The 25,515-nt window shown below is 34.9% G+C and overlaps 2 protein-coding genes across 2 annotated transcripts in view; one reads left to right on the top strand and one right to left on the bottom strand.

Moving 5' to 3' along the window:
• The window catches only part of LanB1 (laminin subunit beta-1), a 59,294-nt gene extending 36,731 nt beyond the window's left edge, over nt 1–22,563 (top strand). Inside the window, exons 14-32 of the mRNA XM_080158489.1 lie at nt 2,293–2,403; nt 3,011–3,109; nt 3,516–4,195; nt 4,777–4,881; nt 5,777–5,910; nt 6,364–6,533; nt 6,941–7,146; nt 8,349–8,521; nt 8,878–9,217; nt 10,518–10,618; nt 13,641–13,739; nt 14,101–14,187; nt 14,688–14,842; nt 18,234–18,298; nt 19,138–19,234; nt 19,393–20,293; nt 20,376–20,554; nt 20,652–21,313; nt 21,447–22,563. Of these exons, the coding sequence (XP_080014615.1) occupies nt 2,293–2,403; nt 3,011–3,109; nt 3,516–4,195; nt 4,777–4,881; nt 5,777–5,910; nt 6,364–6,533; nt 6,941–7,146; nt 8,349–8,521; nt 8,878–9,217; nt 10,518–10,618; nt 13,641–13,739; nt 14,101–14,187; nt 14,688–14,842; nt 18,234–18,298; nt 19,138–19,234; nt 19,393–20,293; nt 20,376–20,554; nt 20,652–21,313; nt 21,447–21,581 (4,499 nt within the window). The 3' untranslated portion in view covers nt 21,582–22,563. The remainder of the gene's footprint in view (nt 1–2,292; nt 2,404–3,010; nt 3,110–3,515; nt 4,196–4,776; nt 4,882–5,776; nt 5,911–6,363; nt 6,534–6,940; nt 7,147–8,348; nt 8,522–8,877; nt 9,218–10,517; nt 10,619–13,640; nt 13,740–14,100; nt 14,188–14,687; nt 14,843–18,233; nt 18,299–19,137; nt 19,235–19,392; nt 20,294–20,375; nt 20,555–20,651; nt 21,314–21,446) is intronic.
• LOC145317414 (uncharacterized) overlaps nt 21,897–25,515 on the bottom strand; it is a 29,195-nt gene continuing 25,576 nt past the window's right edge. Inside the window, exon 9 of the mRNA XM_080158491.1 lies at nt 21,897–25,426. Within this exon, the coding sequence (XP_080014617.1) occupies nt 23,396–25,426 (2,031 nt within the window). The 3' untranslated portion in view covers nt 21,897–23,395. The remainder of the gene's footprint in view (nt 25,427–25,515) is intronic.

Raw genomic sequence — 25,515 nt, 5'->3', positions numbered from 1 at the left:
TATACAATATACTAGAAACAAGAATGACAACACCCATTAAAGTGAAGTTCTAAAGTCATACGGTAAAACAAACGAAAATAAAGACTTAATGCACAAAAAGTAAATTTATAAGTTTATTAAAAATTGTATGTAAATTTGTTGCAAAATAGCATAAATACAGGATTCCTTGTTGTCCTACAAATCTTTATTTAAAAAATAAATAGGTGGCATATTTGTCAAAAAGTGTAAAAATAACTCGTTTTTATATGGACCTACGGAATTTGGTATGTATTATAGATTTGCTACGCTTTCTAAATCATACCCAAATGTTACGGGAATCATCATGCCAAGTTTAGGATTTATTGAATAATTTTAACATGCCTTAATTACCGATAATAGCTATTCGTTACAGACGGACAGGGGTACCAACCTACCCTTTATCATAGAAAAATTTCGCCTTTAAAAGTACGTTTCATTACAACTATCTAAAAGTTAACTCTTATGTTGGGCCTTTTATTTATATAGAATACCAAATTTAGAATCTATAAATATATCCAATAATAAGGAAACTTAAATCAAACTTTTCCAATCCAATGGAAATAAGAATAAATGTGCATTTCTAGCAAATAGAACTGAATATAATTAAAATTATAGTATGGCCGTTATTGTTTGTCTGTTTGAATAAATTCTAAAGTCTCCCTCCTTAAATTTCCGATTCAGAAAAATAAATTAATCAATAGTTTATTTACAGATTATTTAATTTTACTTAAATTTTTTAATTTTACCAGACTCCAAAGTAACAATTTGCTTTCTTTTCAAGCTTTAATACTTTTTACCAACGTTGCGGAGCCGTTTGATTTTGTTGCGGCTCCGGCTCCGACCTAAAATCAAGAAAAACTCGACATATTTTTTTCCTTACGTCTATTTTTGACTTTTGAAGTTTTTTTTGGATAAAAATGGACCTGAAAAAATTAAAAAGGGCATTTGCACATGACAAAACAGAGTTACCAAATTATAATTTATAATAAATATCTTTATTTATCTAGTCCGGAGCCGGAGCCGTTTTTGAACGAAAATTACGGCTCCGGCTCCAGCAAAATATTTTTTGTAAATTTCTAAGTCAAATAACTATTCATTCACTATAAACTTAAGGAAATTTAAAGGAAAATTAAAGTGTATATTTAAAAACAAGGATGACAACATCCAATAGTATAATGTCAGAACTGAACAATCAGAATGCGAATGTATAAGAGTCAAAGCAAAATTGTAAGTAAATTTGTTGAAAAACTGCTTGATACAGGATAATGATTATGGACATACTTACATTTTTAGGACTTGATTATAGAGTTGCTTCGCTTATAATATTGTACTTTGTTGTCCCAGGAATCAGTATACCAAAAAATAGACCAATCGGATAATTAGGTCACATACAAATTTGTTGTTAAAAATGTAAAAAAAATCAACATGTTTAAAATGGACGTACGGACATTCTGGTAATGATTATAGAGTTGCTACGCTTTCTAACTCGAACCTAACTACTAAAGGAATCACCATGCAAAATTTGAAATCGATAGGACAATTCTAACATGCATAAATTAACGAAAAAAGCTATTCAAAAAAGTAAAAAAAATCAACATGTTTAAAATGGACGTACGGACATTTTGGTAATGATTATAGAGTTGCCACGCTTTCTAAATCGTACATAACTACTAAAGGAATCACCATGCAAAATTTGAAATCAATAGGACAATTTTAACATGTCTAAATTAATGAAAAAAGCTATCTGTTACGGACGGACGGACGTACGGACGGACGGACGTACAGACGGACGTACAGACGGACGGACGTACGGACGGACCGACCGACCCTAATTATAGAAAAGCTTCGCTTTTAAAAAGGATTAGTAGCTCTTACATTGTATCTGGACCACAAACGCATTATCTGAAACAAAAAACTGTATTTTTGATTTTGGGTTAAGTGAGGTTAGGAAAAGATTAGAAGAGCCATAGACGTCCAAGGGGGGGGGGGTGAAGTGGTAATTACCCCCCCCCCCCCAAGTGAGTAGGCACCCCCAAAATTTTTGTTTTCAAATTTTTACCCCCCCCCCCCCAAATGAAAAAGCTTGGACGCCCCTGCAGTGATAGCTACACGTAGGGATAGGACCCCCCAGGATTAGAGCCCCCCCCCCCCCCACAGAGGCTAGAAATGATTTTGTTCAAAAATATTAAGATTGTGTTTCGGTGATGAATTAATAGATTTAAATGAAAGCAACAAATTAAATTAATTAATTAAAATAATTTGAATTGTATTCAGGTACAACTGATGGAGGTATCTGTGATGGTTGGACAGATGAAATAACAACAGCTGGAACCTGTCACTGCAAGAAATATGCGGGAGGACCTAGATGTGATAGGTGTATTGAAGGTATGCTTTTATCAAAGGCAGAATTGTAATTTTTGTATAATTTTTTTTACCTTAACTCGTAAGGGCGAAATTCTCCTTTAATTTTAAAGTGATCGTCTACAGAGAAGTCCTAACTTTACATGGTAATAAGTTGCGCCTGTTTATGGGCCAATGCATTTCCTTTACTCTAAATATTTTGGTTGTGCATCAGACATATCAGCAGTAGGAACCGTTTTTAACGTCTTTAGTTATTACGCGGTGTTGGGCTGAGATTCGAACCTATCTCATTCCCGTCGACGTGCGGAATCGCTATTTGTTGAGCCACGGTCGCGGGTTTTTGTATAATTTAGGATAGGGAAATTCTTCCATTATCCTATTTATGTAGTCTTGATTTTAATTTTAACAAAACGAGGTGGCACAAAAAAAGAAGAATCGAAGCTTTTTATAGTGCCTATAAAAAATGACGTCATACTGGCAATATTAGAATGCATTCTGGCCTGCAATTGGTATTTTAGTCTGGGTATTTGACTATCATAGGCCATTTGTATTGTATGACAATATTTTTATAGAGGCTTATAAAGAGCTTAAAGATACAAATGCATTTTCACAAAATTTTGTCCCTTTCCAGGTTACTGGAACTTCACAGCAGAGAATCCTGACGCCTGCCAGCAGTGTACCTGTAATCCATTGGGAACGGTCAGCCTAGAGGGTTGTCATCAAAAAACAGGTATAGTTATTTATCGCATCGTATTATAGACAGCTTTTCTCAGATAGTGAAATGAAAAATTATAAGATTAACCAGTTTTGTTAATATTTATATTTAAAATATATTTATTATGCATTTAATGCAAAATATGGAAGTTTTAAGTCACGTTTTAGTGACATAATCATTTTTTTAAAGATCAAAGTTACAATTCCTTGTTTACTGAAATATGAATAAGTTTTTATTCTATTTTAAGTTTTACCTTATTTGATTAAGAAGAATCAATGACAAATGTATCCTTTTGACTTGTAGCAGAAACGGCATTCCCTTTTTCTTTTCCCTTTATATGACGTCATATGAATCGTCTTCCTCAAAAGTGACACAAAAGTTATGTAGTTTAGTCTTTCTCCTAGCTTTGTTCAATTTTTAGGCGAGTGTAGATGTAAGAGGAATGTGATTGGCCGAGACTGCGACCAATGTAAACCCGAACATTTTGGTCTTTCCAGCGATGTTCTTGGCTGCAAACCTTGCGACTGCGATCCTGGAGGTTCATACGACAACAATTGTGACGTAATGACCGGCCAATGCGCGTGCAGGCCTAACATTAAGGGTAGACGCTGCGACCAGGTTGAGGATTTCTTTTTCACTGGTCCTCTCGATTATCTTCTGCTGGAGGGTGAGCTGGGATATGGGTCAGCGCTTCCGCCCACCAAAGTAACACGCAAGAAACCTGCCGAAGGCGAAACAACCTGGACCGGATTCGGATACATGCATGTGTTCGAGGGCTCCACCTTGACCTTCGACCTGCCCGAGGTGCACAGAACTATGGGCTACACCCCGGTCATCAGATATGCGCATTTGCCAACACACCCGAATACCTGGGACAAGATGACCGTTAAGCTTATCCGTGTTGACGGCCCGGCTGACCCCAACGGCAAGTGTGCCGGTGCCAATGATGGGCCGCTATCACTACAGCTACCTGCAGGTCAGCTTAGTCAGGAAGCGGATGAGATGTTCTGTCTGGAGGCTGGTAAGCGGTATCAGATTGAACTGCTTTTCAACCAGTATGATCCGGCCCAGCCGTCTCAGGCTAATATCTATATTGATTCGGTAAGTTTATTATATTCAAGTTAGTTTATAACTTGTATTTGTCCGTGTGTCTGTCGAATTAATTAGCTATGCTAATTTCTTTAACAATTTATGTTTATAAATTGCATCCCTCATTCCATGTTCACACCCTCCAATACAAACTCGTTTGCCCATTTATATAGAAAAGTACGCTTGCAGCAGCTATCCTGCCATCTGTTATTTATACTGTCTGCTTGATATTTTAATATTTCTTGTGGATTTTTTAAATCTGGATAATAGTAAGTAGTTAGCTTTTCTAGTTTCTTTTGTTAAACCATATGACTATAAGTCTATTAAGAAAATTGATTTCCTATCGGTTTATGTAGATTAAACAGTTAGTTTTTTTATTACAAAGTCTTTATTATTGATGAAAACGAATCTTACATCAGGTGCGCAATAAAATAGTTAAGAGTAGGGGAAATGCTAATGTACTTGGGTGTTAGAGTATCGCATCTTATTATATGCGGATGATGCTCTGGATTCTCTAGATGATCACTTAAAAATTGAAGGAGAATCCTGCACTTAAGAGGTAATTACGGAGGTAATCCTATTGTAAAATTCAGATTGCTCTGTTACCTGATGTGAATGATGTTCCCTTTATGAATCCTGACTGGGAGGATCCTCTGGTTGTTAAACAGCGCCTGTGTCAGCAAGCAGCAGTATCTGAGGTAGTTCTTTTTTTTCAGGAGAGGGGAGGTTGTTCTATGGTTCAAAGGTTCATTTGTACTATTATTAAGGAAATTTCGGATCATGGAAAGAAAACGAAGTAGCTTTTCTCCTATTTCTATCCCCTGCAATCATTAATATTTACCTAACCTAAAATAACCTATCAAAAGATACTGTGAAAATACGAAGAAACCCGCTACTTCGTTTTCTTTCCATGATCCGAAATTTCCACAAATCTATTTAAATCCAGGTACAAAATATGTTTCGACTGAAGAAAAACTGCCAGTCAAATTTTGGACTATATGCTTCCTGTTACTAATCATGCGATAAAGTAATGCGATAATACCAAAAAAATTTGTGAAAAGTTACTAAAAATAGGTATTTCCAGTATGGCTTCGAAACCGATTAGTATTCGCTGGATTAGAACCAGTTGTCACCCATACTAAAAATCGTGTAAAGAAACGTAATACTGGTAATTTCTACGAATATTGAATTAAAAATCAAAAAATAAATAACCCGGGCCTTCGGCATAATTATTCTTCAATTCGTTATATATTATTTCCTACTTACAAAAATTAAACTTTTTAGTCCTTGTGATTTATTTTAAAATTTTTTTTTAATCATCCTATTATCTAAAATAGTTAAGAAACATAGGGAATGGGATCATATTTTTCAGATTTTTTCCGTAAAGTTGTGTGTTACTGTTTAGTAAAACTGTTCCTAGTTATGACCGAATGTATTTAAATATGTAATATGAAATGGTCATAATTAACAACAGTTCGAATTAATAAGCACATTTGACTAAATAGTAACACTCAGCTCTACGGAAAATACGCGAAAAAATGACCCCCTTAAAAAATATACATATCATGGAACTTATTAAAAATGTTATTGTAGGATTATGACCAGGATGGTTCTGGATCAGGTGCTCTGCCTCCAGATGAGGCCGCCCTAGTTATACCTGAGTATGGACAACAGCTTCTTATTCCTGATAACCTGGATTGTGAAAACCTGCAGGAGGGAATTAATAGGTAATATATTCAGGGTTTTCATAAAAGCCTTGTTGTGCACAACCACCCTCCCCCCCCCCCCCACCCCCAATATTTTTCATAAACATATATTGAAAATATGGGAGGGGAATTTTTCGTTTGTTTGTTTATTACTTTAGGTCAGGATAGGTTAGGATAAGGATTCTCACAGGGAAAAACCAATCAAAATATAAAAAAAATTGGGGGGGGGGGGGGGATAAGTTTCAGTGCTTGACAGGCACTTTGAGAAAATGCACCACATATTCTATTAGATATAAATGGATAATAGTTATTATTTTATAATATACAGAGTTCTGCGGATAGTAAAATGAAAAAAAAATATAGGGTCTCTAGGGACTGAAGGATCTTGCAATCAAAACGGATTAGTTTTATGAATTTTTAAGATTTGAAAAAAAGTAAAAATGTATAGTTTTTGATTATTTGTTAAATTTGTAGAATGGCAGTTGGCTGGACGCCGGGACGAGAGGAGGCTGAGAAGTATAGAACAGATTTTGAAGTGTTGGAGTGCAGGAAACATTTCCTTATAGCCAAGCCTGCAAGAAAAGATGAAATGCCCAAAAGATGCGAGGAAATCCTGTACTCCATTTCTTATTTCACTTTTGAAGGTAGTATTTATTTATGCTCCTTTTCCTTACCGATTTTATGAATTATTTTAAACTGCTTAAGATCTAGCGCACATTCACAGAAAATAAATTATGACAATTCTTACAAAAGAACGCACGTCTTGAATACTAATATCATCTTATGAATAAAATCAAGTTTAATAAACGTGGAGATAAATAAATTTTGGATGTTACTTTTAAAATAAAACTCTAACATAACATAAACAAATTAATATCCATACGTCAGTTTATAAATTAAAATATATTTTTGTTTTCTAATAAAATATAATTAATATTAAAATCTAATATAAACAGGCGCTACATCTTTAAAACTTTAAAAGAATACATATAATCAGAATTACAAGCAATTTATGAAAATAAACCTACAATAATATTCCAATTGATTTCAGGTGCATTTGACCGTCCGTGCGAGTGCAGCGACACCGGGTCAGTGAGTAAGAAATGTCACACGTACTACGGCGGTTGCGAGTGTAAAAATCTGGTTGTGAACCGTCGGTGTGACGCGTGTGCCCCCGCTGCCTACGGATTTAGCTCCCAGGGCTGCCGCCGCTGTGACTGCCACTACCAGGGATCCAAGGATGAGTTCTGTAATCAGGTATGGCCAAAAACTATGTTATACCAACAAGTAAATTAATTCGAAAAACACCTATAAGTGATTTTAATCTGTCGTTTGGGGGCAACACTTAGTAGAATTGACGACCTTTTCATCTGCAATTTTATCATAGAGTATTTTACTAACTAATGAATCTTATTAATTAAAGACAAAAAAAACATATTTTTTTTACCTCTTAATTACAGTGCCTATAAAAAAAATGACGTCATACAATACGAATGACTAATTATATGCCAATACACAGACTAAATTACCAATAGTAGGTCAGTATACATTTTACGTGACCAATGGTATGACCAGTATGACATAATTTTTAATAGCTACTATAAAAAACTTCACATTTTTTTGTAATTCGAAAAAATTGTGTTATATTCCACAATATGATGGGAAAGAAAAGAAGTTTTTATTTTGAAAGAAAACTTTTAGTGAATGATAAGAAAATTGTGCAGTGTTTTCATTCCTTTAATTAAAAAAACACAAGTTTTAAACTAAAACTATTCTATATATATTTATAATCTATTTACCCTTTTTCTTTATATTTTCCAGCTTATAAAAAATTCATTTTAATTAAGTTCTCTCTTTTCATTTTTTACTAGGAAAATGTTAAATGGTTGAGTCTAGAATTTTAAACTTTTAATAAAGTTACTTTTTTCATAAAAATTTTAATTTCATTTATAAAGTATAATAAAAATTTCTAGCAAATTCAATTTAAATAAATTAGAATGGTGATTTAAAATAGCCCGTTTCATAGTAGTTTAGCTGCAAAGAGGTTTTGTCAAAATATTTTTTTTATTTTCTTTTTGTCGACATCGTTTGTGAAAGATTGGAAGTCTATATAGATGCCATAAACCTCACCTAACCTGACTTAAAGTAATTAACAAACAAACGAAATATTACCCCCCCCCTTTTCAATTTAAAATATAGGGAAGGGGTGGGGGGTGTCAGTACCCAGCAGGCACTATGAAGGAAACTGCCTTTAATTTCAATTCCAATTTTTAACTTTTAGCATAATGTTTATATGAATATGTATTCAAAGATCGTGCAATCAAAGGGTTGGTTGTCTGCTATGTACTCTACCACGGGTATGAGGTGAAAGACCAAGAGTCTAGCCTTGAGTTGACAAAATAAGAGTAAGTCCAGGTGCAACTCATCCACACGACATATTCACAACACATTATATTTAGGAAACTGGTCAATGTAACTGCGACAACAACGCGTACGGACGGCAGTGTGACGAGTGCAGCCCAGGATTCTGGAACTTCCCGAACTGCCAGCAGTGCCAGTGTAACGGTCATGCATACTCGTGTGATCCCCATACTGGAAAGTGTATTGACTGCAAGGATTATACAACCGGAGAGTAAGCAATTTATTTGATATTTTTAATTGTTATTTTTTTAAATTTGTCTGTCACTTTTCTGCCAGTTAATTATTACATTTTAACATTTTAGCATTTATTTATGACGAACTACGATCAATAGATATCAATTATAGAAAAAGCAATAAAAACTGTAGTTCTATCCTAAAAATTATCAGTTATAACTAGGGAAAAACGTTCATTGCAAAAACGTTTTGGCGCAGTATCCTTGTATGAAAATTATTTAATTGTAACAATTTAAGTGAATTTATAAATTTCCTTCAAACTGCATTTATTATCTGTCATTCTTTTTAGAATAAAAAATAAGATAATCTGTTTTAAAAAATTTTATCCTTCAGATTTTGTGGACGGTGTGAGATTGGCTACTATGGCAACCCTATCCTTGGGCCCAACCAGGTGCCCTGCCGTCCTTGTCCCTGTCCTGACATCAAGACGACCGGGCACAGCTACGCGGAAAGCTGCTATCTGGACGAGGCAACCAACCAGCCCATCTGTGACTGCAACCCTGGCTATGGCGGCGAGCGCTGTGACATTTGTGCGGATAACTATTTCGGCAACCCCGAGATACCCGGGGGAGAGTGCAAGATGTGTAATTGTTCTGGTAACTGGCAGGATTCTGAACCTGGAAACTGTAATCCCAGGTCTGGAGAATGTCTTAAATGTCTCTACTTTACTGAGGTAAATTATAGAATTTAAATTTACATTATTAAAAGCGAAGCTTTTCTATAATTAGGGTCGGTCCGTCCGTCCGTACGTCCGTCCGAGATAGATAGCTTTTATTCGTTAATTTAGGCATGTTAGAATTGTCCTATCGATTTCAAACTTTGCATGATGATTCCTGTAGTAGTTGGGTACGATTTAGAAAGTGTAGCAACTCTATAATCATTACCACAATGTCCGTACGTCCATTTTAAACATGTTGATTTTTCTACTTTTTTAACAACAAATTTTCAAGTGTTTGAATTATCCGTTTGATCTGATTTTTGGTATATTGATTCCTGGGACAACAAAGTACAATATTATAAGCGAGCAACTCTATAATCAAGTCCAAAAATGTAAGTATGTCCATAAACATTATCCTGTTTTTAAGCAGTTTTTCAACAAATTTACCTACAATTTTGATTCGACATTTATACATTTATGTTCCGATTTTTCAGTTCAGATACTATACAAGTGTTAATGTCCGTTTGTCCTACCGTTTCAGTGCTTCGCTTTTATGGATGTTGTCATCCTTGTTCTTTTATGATTTATCCTATTACATAAAGTATAAAAGTTCCTTTGTCTGTCCGTTAAGATCTCGCTAAGCCATGATATGATTGAGTTATACTTATCATTGAATGTTTTATAAAGGCTAGAGAATTTATTATTTTTATTTTGTTAAATGTTTTCCAAGAGGCTAGGGTCATAGCCATATTTAAATAATGTCTCAGTGATTATATGTTACCATATGTAGCTCCTTTTTAAATTTTAGCTTTTTTTTTCTTAAGTAATTATAACTTTAATTAATTGGTGAATTATTTTTTGAAAAGCTGGTAATTTGTTATCGCTGCGTTATTCTGGACATTATTGCGAAAATAAAAATATAACAATTTTATTTTTAGATGTAATGTAACACACGTGCAAAATATTAGTCAAATGCACTTTTTGTTTTTAAAAAGTACAGTTTGAAAAGAAAATTTCATAAATAGAATAAAAACACATTATTAGACCTTCATTCTATTAAATTTCTTTTATGTTTGCTTAGAAAATTTAATGAGTTTGACTTATTCCTATTAAGATTATGTTTTCAAAGTTTTTTTTTTCTTTCTTAGATATTTTCCTATTTCGAACTGAAAAAACATTGAGAAAAAAACCTCCGAGAAAAAGATCCAATACTGTTTACGATAATCTTTCTTGTGCTTCGTGTAAAAATGTCCGTTGTCCCTGCTTCAATTAGATTAAGAATTTAGCAAAAGATTTAAAATATTTAAAAATTTAGGGTTTCAACTGTGAGCACTGTATGGCTGGATACTTTGGAGATGCCGTGGAGGGTATGTGTGACCCCTGTACCTGTAACATGCTGGGTACTGATCCTAATAGGTATATTTATATATGTGGAGGGTATGTGTGACCCCTGTACCTGTAACATGCTGGGTACTGATCCTAATAGGTATATTTATATATGTGGAGGGTATGTGTGACCCCTGTACCTGTAACATGCTGGGTACTGATCCTAATAGGTATATTTATATATGAGGAGGGTATGTGTGACCCCTGTACCTGTAACATGCTGGGGGGTACTGATCCTAATAGGTATATTTATATATGAGGAGGGTATGTGTGATCCCTGTACCTGTAACATGCTGGGTACTGATCCTAATAGGTATATTTATATATGAGGAGGGTATGTGTGACCCCTGTACCTGTAACATGCTGGGTACTGATCCTAATAGGTATATTTATTATTTATATATGAGGAGGGTATGTGTGATCCCTGTACCTGTAACATGCTGGGTACTGATCCTAATAGGTATATTTATATATGAGGAGGGTATGTGTGACCCCTGTACCTGTAACATGCTGGGGGGTACTGATCCTAATAGGTATATTTATATATGAGGAGGGTATGTGTGATCCCTGTACCTGTAACATGCTGGGTACTGATCCTAATAGGTATATTTATATATGAGGAGGGTATGTGTGACCCCTGTACCTGTAACATGCTGGGTACTGATCCTAATAGGTATATTTATTATTTATATATGAGGAGGGTATGTGTGATCCCTGTACCTGTAACATGCTGGGTACTGATCCTAATAGGTATATTTATATATGAGGAGGGTATGTGTGATCCCTGTACCTGTAACATACTGGGTACTGATCCTAATAGGTATATTTATATATGTGGAGGGCATAGACGTCCAAGGGGGGGGGGGGTAATGGGGCGATTACCCCCCCCCAAACGAATTTAGGGGTGCTGTAGGCACCCCCAAAAAATTTTTCATTTTACCTCCCCCCCCATTTAAGATTTACCCCTACCCTGGGGGTGCCGTAGGCACCCCCAACCATTGAGGAGGGGGTATTTACCCCCCCCAAACAATTTTGGGGGGGTAAATACTCCCCCCAAAATAGAAAATCTCTAACAAAAAAAATTTTTGCGCGCTTCGCGCGCATTTTTAATACTAAAATTTTTATAAAATTTAAATTACCCCCCCCAAAAATTTTACCCCGGGGGTAAATTTTGGGGGGGTAAACAAATTTTACCCCTGCCAACAGATTTCAGGGGGGGTAATTACCCCCCCCCCCCCAAGCAAATTTTACCCCCGGGGTAAAAATTTTGGGGGGGGTAAAAAAAATTTGCGGCGCGCTTCGCGCGCCATTTTACCCCCCCCCCCAAAACCGAATTACCCCCCCCCCTTAAAAAAATTTTACCCCCCCCCAAAATAAAAAGGTTGGACGCCCCTGGTGGAGGGTATGTATGACCCCTGTACCTGTAATATGCTGGGTACTGATCCTAATAGGTATATTTATATATGTGGAGGGTATGTATGACCCCTGTACCTGTAATATGCTGGGTACTGATCATAATAGGTATATTTATATATGTGGAGGGTATGTGTGATCATATGTAATATGCTGGGTACTGATCCTAATAGGTATATTTATATATGTGGAGGGTATGTGTGATCCCTGTACCTGTAACATGCTGGGTACTGATCCTAATAGGTATATTTATATATGTGGAGGGTATGTATGATCCCTGTACCTGTAACATGCTGGGTACTGATCCTAATAGGTATATTTATATATGTTGAGGGTATGTGTGACCCCTGTACCTGTAATATGCTGGGTACTGATCCTAATAGGTATATTTATATATGTGGAGGGTATGTGTGACCCCTGTACCTGTAACATGCTGGGTACTGATCCTAATAGGTATATTTATATATGTGGAGGGTATGTGTGACCCCTGTACCTGTAATATGCTGGGTACTGACCCTAATAGGTATATTTATATATGTGGAGGGTATGTGTGACCCCTGTACCTGTAACATGCTGGGTACTGATCCTAATAGGTATATTTATATATGTTGAGGGTATGTGTGACCCCTGTACCTGTAATATGCTGGGTACTGATCCTAATAGGTATATTTATATATGAGGAGGGTATGTGTGACCCCTGTACCTGTAACATGCTGGGTACTGATCCTAATAGGTATATTTATATATGTTGAGGGTATGTGTGACCCCTGTACCTGTAATATGCTGGGTAATGATCCTAATAGGTATATTTATATATGTGGAGGGTATGTGTGACCCCTGTACCTGTAATATGCTGGGTACTGATCCTAATAGGTATATTTATATATGTGGAGGGTATGTGTGACCCCTGTACCTGTAACATGCTGGGTACTGATCCTAATAGGTATATTTATATATGTTGAGGGTATGTGTGACCCCTGTACCTGTAATATGCTGGGTAATGATCCTAATAGGTATATTTATATATGTATAATATTTGGAAATATTTGGAAATACTGTGATTAAGAAGTCAAATATTCATTTAAAAAAAACTAGAAGGAAGGAAGAAGACATTGGACAAAGCTTTTTTTTGAGTGGGGGGGGGGGGGGTGGCGATATGCATTAGTATTGAGGGGTTAAAATCTAGTTTATTTCCCAGATCTAATTATCCGTTGGCTAAAAAACTTTACTTTCTTTTATTGAATTTTGATTGTTTGGTTCCAAACTAGAAGTTTGCACACTTTTCAACAAAAATTCAAATTTTGTTTATTATTATTGAGGTTGAACATTAATTTATAGTTTATTGTCATATACCTCAAGATCCCTACAAAATACTGTATATTGTATATTTCAAAATATATTTGCCATTATCACCTGGAAAACGATTAATATCCAACGGATTAGAACCCGTTCTCAGCCATACTGAGAAATTATGTAGAGCATCGTATTATATCCAGTTTTCTACGAATATAAAAATGTACAATTCTGATTCTCGGGGCTAACAAAACTGGTTTTAATCTTGTAATTGTACATATTTATATCCTTGGAAAGCTGTTTATAATACGATGCGATAAATAACTATTAAATACATTTTTTTAAGGTTTGATTGTGACCGTAAGACAGGCAAGTGCCACTGTCTGCCCAATGTTGAAGGAGACCATTGTGACTCTTGTATTGAACACCATTGGAAAATTGCTTCGTAAGTATTCCAAACTTATTAACAAATAATTAGTATTTTATCAAAATTATCAATGTTGTCTAAATTTATTATAAAGTTGAAACCAAAGTTAGGGTAGATTTTTTATGATAACTAGCCAATTGAGCCAGCAGAAAATTCCGATAGTCCTGTTTTATATAAATTCCATCACAAACTTTAAAAATTTGTATCTACAGTGTAAAAAAGTGTAATTTTAGAATTGGTATAACTTTTTTGTTATTGAAGCTGAAGGCTTCAAATTTGGAGTATTGGATCTATTTGTGGCAGTCTTTCAGCAGTTAAAGCGGTGTATTTCTTGCAGGCTTCCTTTAAACTAACTGAATTCTCAAATATATAATTTTAGTGGAGAGGGTTGTGAGGCTTGTGCATGTGATCCTATTGGTTCTACTGGGCCTACCTGTGACCTCTACCTCGGACAATGTGATTGCAAGTATGACATTATTTTTAAGTTGACAATAATTATTTATTGAATAATTGCTTAGCATAATCCCCACACAAATATGTAGTGTAAAACAATATTTACCCCTTTACAACTCTATATGTTACACTAGCGGCTACGCCCATAAAAGCCTTTAGTGTTATTTGTAAGGGGGGGGGGGGAGGTATGGGGGAGGTTTAATTTGAAAAGAAAAATAAAAAAAAAATTTAGGGGGGAAGGGGAGTAATTTTTGCTTGAGTATATTTTCTCTTGGGCGAAGGAGAGTGATGTTACCCTCCCCAAAAATAGTTATAACCCATCCCACGACCTATGAGAAGCTACATTGTGAAGGAGAGCCATATCAGTCCAGCGGTTGGCGATATCCTTGTACACAAAAACAGACAAACAGACACACGCAGATCCTGTTAATTTACTAAAAGATAGTTTAATATTTTAAAACTTTTCACATTGTCATGTCACAGTATCCTTGAAATTTATTAATATCTTTATAGGCCTGGATTCGGAGGGCGTCAGTGTGACCAGTGTGAGGAGAATTTCTACGGAGACCCGCGGGTGGAGTGTATCCCCTGCAACTGTAATCCTCTGGGGGTGGACCCGGACAGGACTCAGTGTGACAGGAGGACAGGAACATGCTTCTGTCTAGAAGGTAGGCGGAGATGCAGGGCAGGAGGGAACATTTCATTTTAAATTATTCAGATCCCCAATTTAAAAAAAAAAACGTTACACTAAGACTTTGGGGTTGGTTAACCATGCAGTTTCAAAATTTTCCATCAATAATTTTTGATCTACGAATTATTTATCCATTGTCAATTATACTTTAAGATTTTGGAAGAAATGCAAGACATTACAAATGTTATACACAAATAAAAAAAAGGTTAAAATAATACATAAGATGCTTTAAGTATAAACAAAATAAAATTTTTAAAAAAGAAAACATAGGTTAGAATTGTTTTGAAAAACTTTGGACTTTTCATAGCATTAATATATCTAGTTTTAAAAAAAGAAGCATTAAATTTTAATTACTAATATAAAATTTCATTATTGCAATTAAATGGATTAAAATTGCAGGATTTGTGTCCATGTTTTTGAACATATGATGTGACTAAAATTAAAATGTTTAAAACTAGTTTTTAAATTCATTTTCTGTCCTAGTTATCCTTAATACATAATATATCATAAGAATTTCAGATAATGCAAATACACTAAAAAGAAAAAATTCAAACTTTTAAAATAAAAAGATAAAAGTCGATGACAGACACCAGTAAGACAGAGAATGTACACAAGTTTTAAAAGAACAAGGGCAAATAGCTATTAAAATTCTGCTACTGTTTTTTAGAATATCTTTGGTTGTAAATTTGAAAACAAGTTTCTAAATATATTTTAAAAGCTCGAGAAATGCCAATATGTTATGTCCAAAATCGGACTTATTATAAACCCCCCATCGCAAAATCTATCAACCTTCCTTGCTTTTCCGTAGACAAACTTTTTAAAAAATATTCGATAAATATATTTTCTCGTATTCATTCGAATCCGGTGGATAGGAACCGGTTCTCATCCATACGAAAAAACTATGTCTAGCATCGTATTATATACAGTTTTCTACGAATATAGAAATGTACAATTATAAGATTAAAACTAGTTTTTTTAGCCCCGTGGTGCCGAAGTTTTAATCTTATAATTGTACATTCTATATCCGCAGAAAGCCGTTTATAATACGATACGAGAAATAACTATTACTTCTGTTTTTATAATATCTATAAGTAACATCATATTTCATTTTAAATAGATGAACTTTAGACTTTAAAACATGAAAGTTTACAAATCACTGACATATAAAAGTATGAATTAACAAGAAATTGAAAACACACTAATCTTACAGTTTAGTGGGGACTGGAATGTTTATTATAATAGTCCCCAAAGTTTTATAATAACGTTTTCTTAGTCGTTTGCTTAACAATTTTGAAATTATTGAAATTTGATAAGTTGGTCATTAAGTTGAGTGTCCAAATGTTTCAACAACTGATAGAAATCTACATAGGGGATAATTTTGTGTATCATCATTTAGGATTTACATCAAATTATCGGCCATTGTCCTAAGTAGATATTATACTAGTAGCTTCATCCCCTAGAAAAATAGTTTAAAACCAAGATAACCATTAGGGATATTTCCTAAAAATACAAAGCCGAATCTGCCTCAAGGTTTGCTTAATACGGTACTAACGGACAGACAGATATTGTTCTCCTTTGGATCTGCCCACTACATTAAATTTATTTTTTTAAATATGAAAGTTTAAAAAAAAAATTTCTTGGGAGGTAGTTGATACCCTCCCTTGAATTTGCCAAGTGGATCTTAAGGTATAAACAGAATTAGTATTTGACAGGCAGAAGAGACAGACATCCTACTTATTCTAAATGAGATAACAAATTTATCAATTTTAAAAGAATAAAAACGAGATTCATGAGAAATGATGATTTCAGATACCGAAGAAGAAACAAAATTGGAGTTGTCAATCGGATAAATGAAATATGTATAGAAAGAAAAAAAAGTACTAATAAAATAAGTCCTTATTACATAAAAGATAGGGATAATGAAAAGAAAACGAAGTAGCGGGTTTCGTCATATTTTCGCAGTAGCTCTCTGATAGGTTAGGTTTTAAATAGGAGAAAGGCTATTGTGAAAATACAACGAAACCCGCTACTTTGTTTTCTTTCCATGATCCAAAGATAGATTAATCTTACTCATGGCAGAATTTGTAGTTAATGAATTGAGGTGAAGATTAATTTGTCTGTCATTGGCATGTAACTATATCCCTTATTACAATAAAACACGGTGATGGTTATCTAAGTATCTTGAAGTAATTCAGGATCATGGAAAGAAAACGAAGTACCTAGCGGGTTTCGTTGTAGTTTTATAGTAGTTCTTATATTTCTAGGACCTGCGAGGTGCTCTAACCCTGCGTGGTTCATTAACATTTACCTAACCTAACCTAAAATAACCTATCAAAAGCTGCTGTGAAAATACGACGAACCCCGCAACTTCGTTTTCTTTCCATGATCCGTAAATCATTCTTATGTTCATAGAACCTTAATGTAAATTTACGTTAAGGCATACACTTAATATTTAATTTTATGTTAGATAACTTTGGTAGAGGATTCTTATATTGCATTGGTGATGGATCTATTAAAGTTACTAAACAAGTCTGTGTGTCTTTTAGTCGGTCTTTCACTATATCGTGCAATCGTCGTGCAATTTATTAGAATACCACAGCATGATGTGATGAAGTTCACTATAGTGTCTTTAAAAAAGGGGGATAAATTTAAAAACTTGTGGCCGAAGTATCCTGAACGACGTCATATTAGAAAAGTAGATTATTCAGATATGATGTCATTCAGAACATATATAGGAACTATTAAAAGTACTTCTGATATGACAAAAAGTAACATAAAAAACACTTTTTTTTTACAAATAATTTATCAAAACCCTACCTAAAAATGGATGTAATTGTCCTTATTTATCTTTCCAGGGGCTTTTCCTTTTATATAGGATATAAATTTCATTAAATTAAACAAGAGAAAACTTTGTTTAGTCTTTGATGGGAAATGCAAAAGGAAGCTTTCCATTTCCTCACATTTTTAACTTTTAAACAACTTTTACAAATACAAAACTTTTGTTACAAACATTTTATAATGAAAAAAATATACAGTTTCAGTTAGAAAAATCGTCATAATTGTATTTTTTCTCATTAATTAAAATTTGATAAACATTTCCCTTTTTTCGATAAGTCATTTTTTTATAAGGCCTTTTAGGATACACATTTAAAATTGTAGAAATCTAAAACTTCTAAGATGTAAAAAAATGTAAATTTCAATTTTGAAATCCCAAATATCATTTTAAAATTTCCAAAAATTAAAATTTACTATTAAACTAATAATAAATTCCAAATTCCTTTTATGAGCTGTGTATATAGACGGCTAGATACAATTTGAAAATTCTAAGTAAAAATGTATGATTAGATTAAATTTACATATTTGTTTAGGCATATCTGGTAAGAAATGTGATCAATGTGCACGAGGATACAAACAATACCATCCTCTTACTCCGGTAAGTTTCCCACAATTTCAATTAAATGTATTAGAAAAGAAATGATGACAATTTAACAGTAAAGGGTAGTAGGCCACTTTAAAACTCATATATTTGATTCTTATAAAAAAATAACCGCATGTCTATTGCATCAGAGGATTTGGCCCAGCAGGGACAGAGCTACTCGCAGGATTTAGAAAGATGTTTTTTTTTTAATTTGAAAATATGGTTTCTGTAGTCCATTATTCTGTTCGGGGAATTCACCCAAATTGATTATGCTTTTTATTCTCTTACACATAATTGTTCTTGCTTTCAAATTATTATAATACCCCATGTCAGATTAATTATTATTATTTACTGTAGGACCACCCTGTAATGTACAGGTTTGTTCCATCAGGCTCCATGCCAGATTAATTATTATTAAATTATTGTAGGACCACCCTGTAATGGACAGGTTTATTCCATCAGGCTCCATGTCATATTAATTATTTTTAAATTATTGTAGGATCACCCTGTAATGGACAGGTTTATTCCATTAGGCTCCATGCCAGATTAATTATTATTTAACTATTGTAGGACCACCCTGTAATGGACAGGTTTATTCCATCAGGCTCCATGCCAGATTAATTATTATTTAACTATTGTAGGACCACCCTGTAATGGACAGGTTTATTCCATCAGGCTCCATGCCAGATTAATTATTATTTAACAATTGTGGGACCACCCTGTAATGGACAGGTTTATTCCATCAGGCTCCATGCCAGATTAATTATTATTTAACTATTGTAGGACCACCCTGTAATGGACAGGTTTATTCCATCAGGCTCCATGCCAGATTAATTATTATTTAACTATTGTAGGACCACCCTGTAATGGACAGGTTTATTCCATCAGGCTCCATGCCAGATTGCCAGGAGTGTGGAGAGTGCTTTGAAAATTGGGATAGAATTCTATCAGGTCTGTAAAATTAATTTTAATTGAAGTAAGGAAACAAAGGGTTGTGGAAGGCAATATAATAAATATACAAAATGTTTAACCCTCCAAAATAGGTTGAATTGAAATTTTTTTTCAATGATTTAATTTTAGAAACATTGATTGAGTATATACTTTTTAAGGACTGAAGAACACGACTGAAGAGAAAGTGCTGGAGGCTGAGAAAGTGAAGGTGACAGGTGCAGCTGGTGCTTACACCAGGAGCTTCGAGGACATGGAGGACAAAATCAACTCTGTCAAGAAAATAATTGCAAGTGCCTCTGTCTCTGTCGAGGAGTTGTCCAACTATCAGGACAGGATCAAAAATATCTCTGGCAAGCTCGACCTGACAACTAACAGAATGGACAAGCTGGGCAACAACCTGGCGGACACCAAACAGTCCATCCTGCAGGGGACATATAATTTGACCAACCTGAGACAGGAGGCTGATAGGTTGCAGCAGGTTGCCTCGGATGTGCGTGATCAGGCCACAAAGCTCCAGGAGGCCAATGTACAAGGTGCTCTTGTTCTCACCCAAGAGGCCAAGCGCAGATCTGACAAGGCAGCAGAAAAGGTTGATAAAATCACAATGGAGCAGAAGAATTCAAATCTAGCAGAGAGCGCCCAAATGAGAGGATCTACAGAGTATCTTATAAGTGACGTCAGTGATAAAATTGCACGTGAACAGGAGGAGAACAAGAATGCGCTGCAGGACATCACTGACAAGATCAGCCTGCTGCAGGACAAGGTGCCAGGCCTCAACAAGGCTGTCTGTGATGGCGAGACTAACAGAAACAAGCCTTGTGATGATTTGTGCGGTGGAGCTGGGTGTGGCAAGTGTGGTGGTCTGTCCTGTCAACAGGGCGCGCTAACCAAGGCCAAGGAGGCGCTACAGAACGCCAAGAAGGCGGAGAAAGTATTCTCTGAGCGTGATCTGGAGGCAGAGTCTGTTCTGAACCAAGTGAGCTCCGCCCACGCCGAGGTTGAAAGGGCGGAGGAGGCAGCTAATAGAGCATATGACACCGCATCTCAAGCCAAAAACAGGTAATATACTTTAATAAAAAATTATATGTGTTTATTTTAGAATGCATTTGTGAATGATAATAAAATTGCTCCCTTTGTTTAGATCCATGAGCGAGCTAGATCAAGTAAATATTCTAACCAAGAAGATGGACAGTTTCCTGACTGACGCTAATGCCACCCCTGACCAGGTGAAGAAGAGTGCCTACGAGTGCTTGAATGCGACAATGACCATGGACACAGATCAGATTAGGTCACTGGCGGAGGATATCAACACAGCTATTAGTAAGTTGTTTCACTCATTATACAATTTATACTTAACTTATTCAAGAATTTATAACCTATATATACATATATTTATTTTTTTATTTAATTATTTCAGAATCTGTAACAGATGTTGACAAGATCAACGCAGAAACTGCCGAGCCTCTGATGAGAGCCGAAGACTTGAGAAAACAGGCCACTGAGGCCAAGGAGGGCGCTAAGTCTAAGCTGGAGACCGCACAACGCGTAGTCCAGTCTCTGGCAGACAGTGAGGACGCACAAAACGTTGCAGAGTCAGCTATTGCCAGTGCTCAGAGCAACATTGCGGCCGCGCGTAGGGATCTCGGCCAGATTGAATCAGAAATGGAGGTGGCAACAAGTCTGAGCTCTGAAACATTTGAACGCACTGAGGAGCTTCTTCGCCAACAGAAGTCTCTTCAGACAGTGTATATTGCCAATGAGAACCATGTTAAAAGCGCACAAGAGGCTGCTGAGAGCGCCATGAATAAAGCCAACAAAGCTAGCGCCGATCTGTACACACTCAACTCTGATTTCTTCCAAGTGTCTGATAGTCTTGACGAGAAGTCTGGCAAGATCGGGTCCGCCAAGGATAGGGCACTTGACCTGCACAGGCGGGCAAATAACTTGGCTAACTCTGCTTCCAGCAAGCTGGCTAAGCTGTTGGATATGGAGAAAGAGTATGAAGAAAATCAGCGGCAGCTAGATTCCCTGTCCGCACAGCTGACACAGCTTAACTGCAAGATGCAAATACATCTTATGGTAAGTGTTACATATTGTTTCAAAATTCGACTTAGAAATATAAAAAATCTAGAAAAAGTTAAATATTTTTGTTATTTAATTTTATTAGTTACCTAAGTTTATCATTTAAAACAATAATCAAAATATTTTTTAGGTAATACAAGAGAAGTCTAATTTCTACCGCACCTGCAGTTCTCCAAGTGTATATGAGCCTAGCAAGCAATGCGAGTGCCAGAACGGTCAACTAGATCCTGTCTGTACTGAAACATCCAGTCCTGCGAGGTATTAATACCAAAACAACAAGGTATTAATGCCAGGCTTTAGTGCTATGATCAGCCAGGTATTGATACTAAAAACTGCTAGGTATTAATGCCAAGAACATAAAGTTTTTAGTGCCAGGAACATCCAGATATAAGTGCCAAGAAAATCAAGGCTCTAGTGCTATGAACAGCTAAGTATTAATGCCAAGAACATCCAGGCTTTAGTGCCAGGAACTGCCAGGCATTAATACTAAGAACAAGTGCCAGGAACATTCAGATATTAATGCCAAGAACATCCCGGTATTAGTGCCAGGAACAGCCTGGATTCAGGACACTTACAAACAGACATTTATAAACAATCATAGTCTAGTAATTTTAGCTTAAATTTACTGTTAATTGGGCAAATAAATCTTATAAAAATGCTTCATAAGTCCATATTAATGTTTTAATTTTCAATTTTAGAATTTTGAAAAAAAAATAGTTTTTAATAGTTTTGCCCAATCTTCAAACTAGTCTATTTAAAATATTTCTCTCTTCGTATTTTGAGTGAATGAAAGTAAAAATGAAAAAAAAAACTTGGGATACTTTTGTATGTATTGAAGTGAATGTATATGATAATTTTATAATATTTTGTAATGTAATATAAATTTTACACTTTTATACAAATAATCAGTGTTATTGTATTTAATTAAAGTTCAAATTAGTGTGGCGTTTTTCTTGCAGCTAAAAATGATTTTTACAAGAAATAGAAAAAGGTATTTGATAATTCAGTCATTTTCATTGAAAATATTTTATAATTAGCTGTATTAAAAATATAAATTTCTTCTGTCTGTATATACATTATTAAATTTGTTCAACATAACTGCCATTCTTATTAAAATTCCACATTTTTAAAAATATCCTTTTGTTGCAGCAGCTTTTTTTCTATTGATCAAAGCAATATTTTAATGTTTTTTCATTGTAACAATACAAAAACTTAATTTTAATAAAATAAATGTTTTAAAAGTTAAATTATTTTGTTGCTCATTCTTAAGTACTTAATCTAATATCTTTATTTTTAAAAGCCAAGCATATTTACACTTAAGTTACGTCTTTCGGTATGTCCGTGACGGACAGCTCTTTTTAGATCTAATAGATCTCTAGAAAGTTATCATGACCAATTAACATTTCCTCCTTATTAAATTTTGTGTATTTTTTGTCTTATGCCTTATTGCCCTTATCAAAACATGCTCACTTTTCAAACGATTTTCATTATTAAAATAAAACTTTAATCATTAAAAGACGACATATTGATTAACAAAGATTACTTTTATTTAATAATTAATCAATGACACTAGAACAAAATATAAATTATAATATTCAACAATAACATTTTGATAAAAAATAACATCTCAATTATGCAGTTTTTAAAAGTTTACTAGTATAAAATTTTTAAAATATGACCGTAGGCATGATATTTCGTTGTTGGCACTTGCCAAAAAAAGATTTCAGCAATCAAAAATATCTGCTAAAATCCTTCGTATTAAACAGAATTTAATCTTAACAAATTTTTAGAGAATGATTATTTTATGAAATAAAATATGGATATATTTGTTATGTAATTTGGCATCATAGATAACTATATACATAGACATAGGTTAGGGGATCTTGTTCTGCTTTGACTAGCCTAAGCAAAACTGACCTCAATTGAATCCGAAAACCAGCTCCCAAGGCTTCTATAACTATTTAATTACATGCCTCTTATATAGGGCTTTTTCATTGCATGTTTTTTAGTGTTTCACATTTAATTTCTAAAAGTTAGAATGTTTTGAATGTATAAGTTTTAAAAGACTAGGCAATTCTATCACAATTTATCTCCCCAGTTCCAATTATGCAACGAGTGTTCTTCAAAGCTTGCAGGATCAAAATAGTTTGAATCTGGATCATAATATTGATTGTTGTATGAATCTTCACTGTTTCTACGACTAGATTGACCAAAAACTGTGAAAGGTTTTTGGTAGGGTGTCAATGACGGGGATTGCTGGCTATTAGGAAGATAATTTGAGCTATAGTCATTATAGAACGAGTCCTGTCTATTTTCCAAATAACTGTTAGCTTCACTTTGATAGTCATTTGTGTTTTGATTTTCATAAGGGTTTCCTGAGCTTATCTGTGTTGTAAAGCCAGGATTTTCTCTTGTTTTGTAATCCTCATTTCCAAATATGTTGCCAGAGCTAATTTGGGTGGTAAAGCCAGGATTTTCTCTTGCTTTGTAGTCTTGATTTCCAAAAATGTTTCCAGAACTTATTTGTGTTGTAAAGCCAGAGTTGTCTTGATTTCCAAATATGCTGCTAGAGCCAATTTGGTTTGAATAGTTGGGATTTTCTCTAGCTTTATAGGCTTGACTTCCAAATAGGTTGCCAGAACTAGTTTGAGTTGTAAAGCCATTATTTTCACCCGATTGATAATCCTGGATTTCACGTGAGCTTGCCGAAGTTTGCGAATTGTAGCCTGTATTTGGCCTTGTCTTGTATTCTTTTATAGCTGTGTCTTCAGAATTAGCCATATTAACGTTCTTGACAGGCGATTTTTCAAAAATACTATTTTGTGATGTATAACCAGTATTTTCTCTGGCTCGATAATCTTGTTGTCCATAGTTATAACCACTTTTATATGACTGGAAATTATCTGTATAACCAACACCTGAACGTTGTCTATAATCTGTCTGGCTGGCATCATACCTTAAGAAATCACCACGTTTAAAAATATTAACAAGACTGTCAGGCAGAAAACCTGTTGTGGCGAAATCAGCTGATTGATCAGCTGATAGTGTAGAAAATCCTCTAGCAGTTGGTGGATAGTATGGCGGTAGGCGCGTGGTGGATGTAGTCAATGGTGGAGCAGTAACCTCTTCTAGAACAATATCTGTGTTAGGAACAGTTGGAAATAATTCCTTGGCAGTAGTGGATTTATTGGCGGCTAATTCTTCATTAAGAAACTTAAGTTCACTCTTTTCTTTCTTCAGCTTCTTTCTTATCTTAAATTTCTGTGTTTGTTGCAATGGAGTTCTGTGCCCAATCATTCCAACTGATGTTATTCTACCTTCAAGTTCTGTAAGTTCTTTTTCCTCTTCCTCTTTCTGTTTTATATATTCTTTTATAGGAAGTGTTGTAGTAGAAAGAGCAGGTTGTCTCGTAGGAACTGCAGCATTTGTGGTATCATTTGGGTTACCATTATAATCTGGGGGAAATACCTCAACAAAATCAACCTTATCATCAACCTCTTCTGCAATATACTCAACCTCATTCTTGAACTCATCATCATTAGCAAGAAGAATATCCTTAGCTGATATTCTCTTGCAGAACCTGTCTGTTTTTTTGGGTGGCCACACACATTGGCTGTGGGTCTTTACACTTGGAACATCAACATAGAATTTGTTACACTTAAGCTCTTTCCTCTGACTACACTTCTCTTTTGGGACCTTATTACATTGATTTTGATAAACCTGTTTACATTCCTCCTTCGGCTCATTTACACATTTCTGTTCATCCCAACACTTTTCAATAGGGACAGATTTACAGTCTTTACTAATGTAAGATGGTTTATAGGATGGTTTCTCAGTACATTCCTCTTTATACTCTACTCTACACTTCTTCTCTGTGGTACAATTCTGTACATAGACAGTGTTACAACTCTGGACAGGCTCAGGGATGCACTCATCTACATACACTGTGGCACAGTCCTGCTTGGGGATCAGCTTGCACTCCTGCCTCGGCTGCTTCGTGTACACTCTCTCCCGCTCTGTCTTGCACTTCTGACACAGACGCTTCTTGACGTACCTATTCTTTTTGATGGCCACCGGCCAACAATTTTTCTTTTGTACATTCTTACAAACCTAAATTATTAAAGGTTAAGATTTGTTGACAATATGAGATGAACTTATAAAATAGTAACTCGGATCAACTGCAGTTCACGGTAAAATAT

The sequence above is a fragment of the Acartia tonsa genome, chromosome 4, assembly GCF_053477335.1.
Source record: "Acartia tonsa isolate MP-2025a chromosome 4, ASM5347733v1, whole genome shotgun sequence".
NCBI classification, from domain to species: domain Eukaryota; kingdom Metazoa; phylum Arthropoda; class Copepoda; order Calanoida; family Acartiidae; genus Acartia; species Acartia tonsa.
Note: the sequence above shows the minus strand (reverse complement) of the source record. Positions and strands in the feature narration are given on the sequence as shown.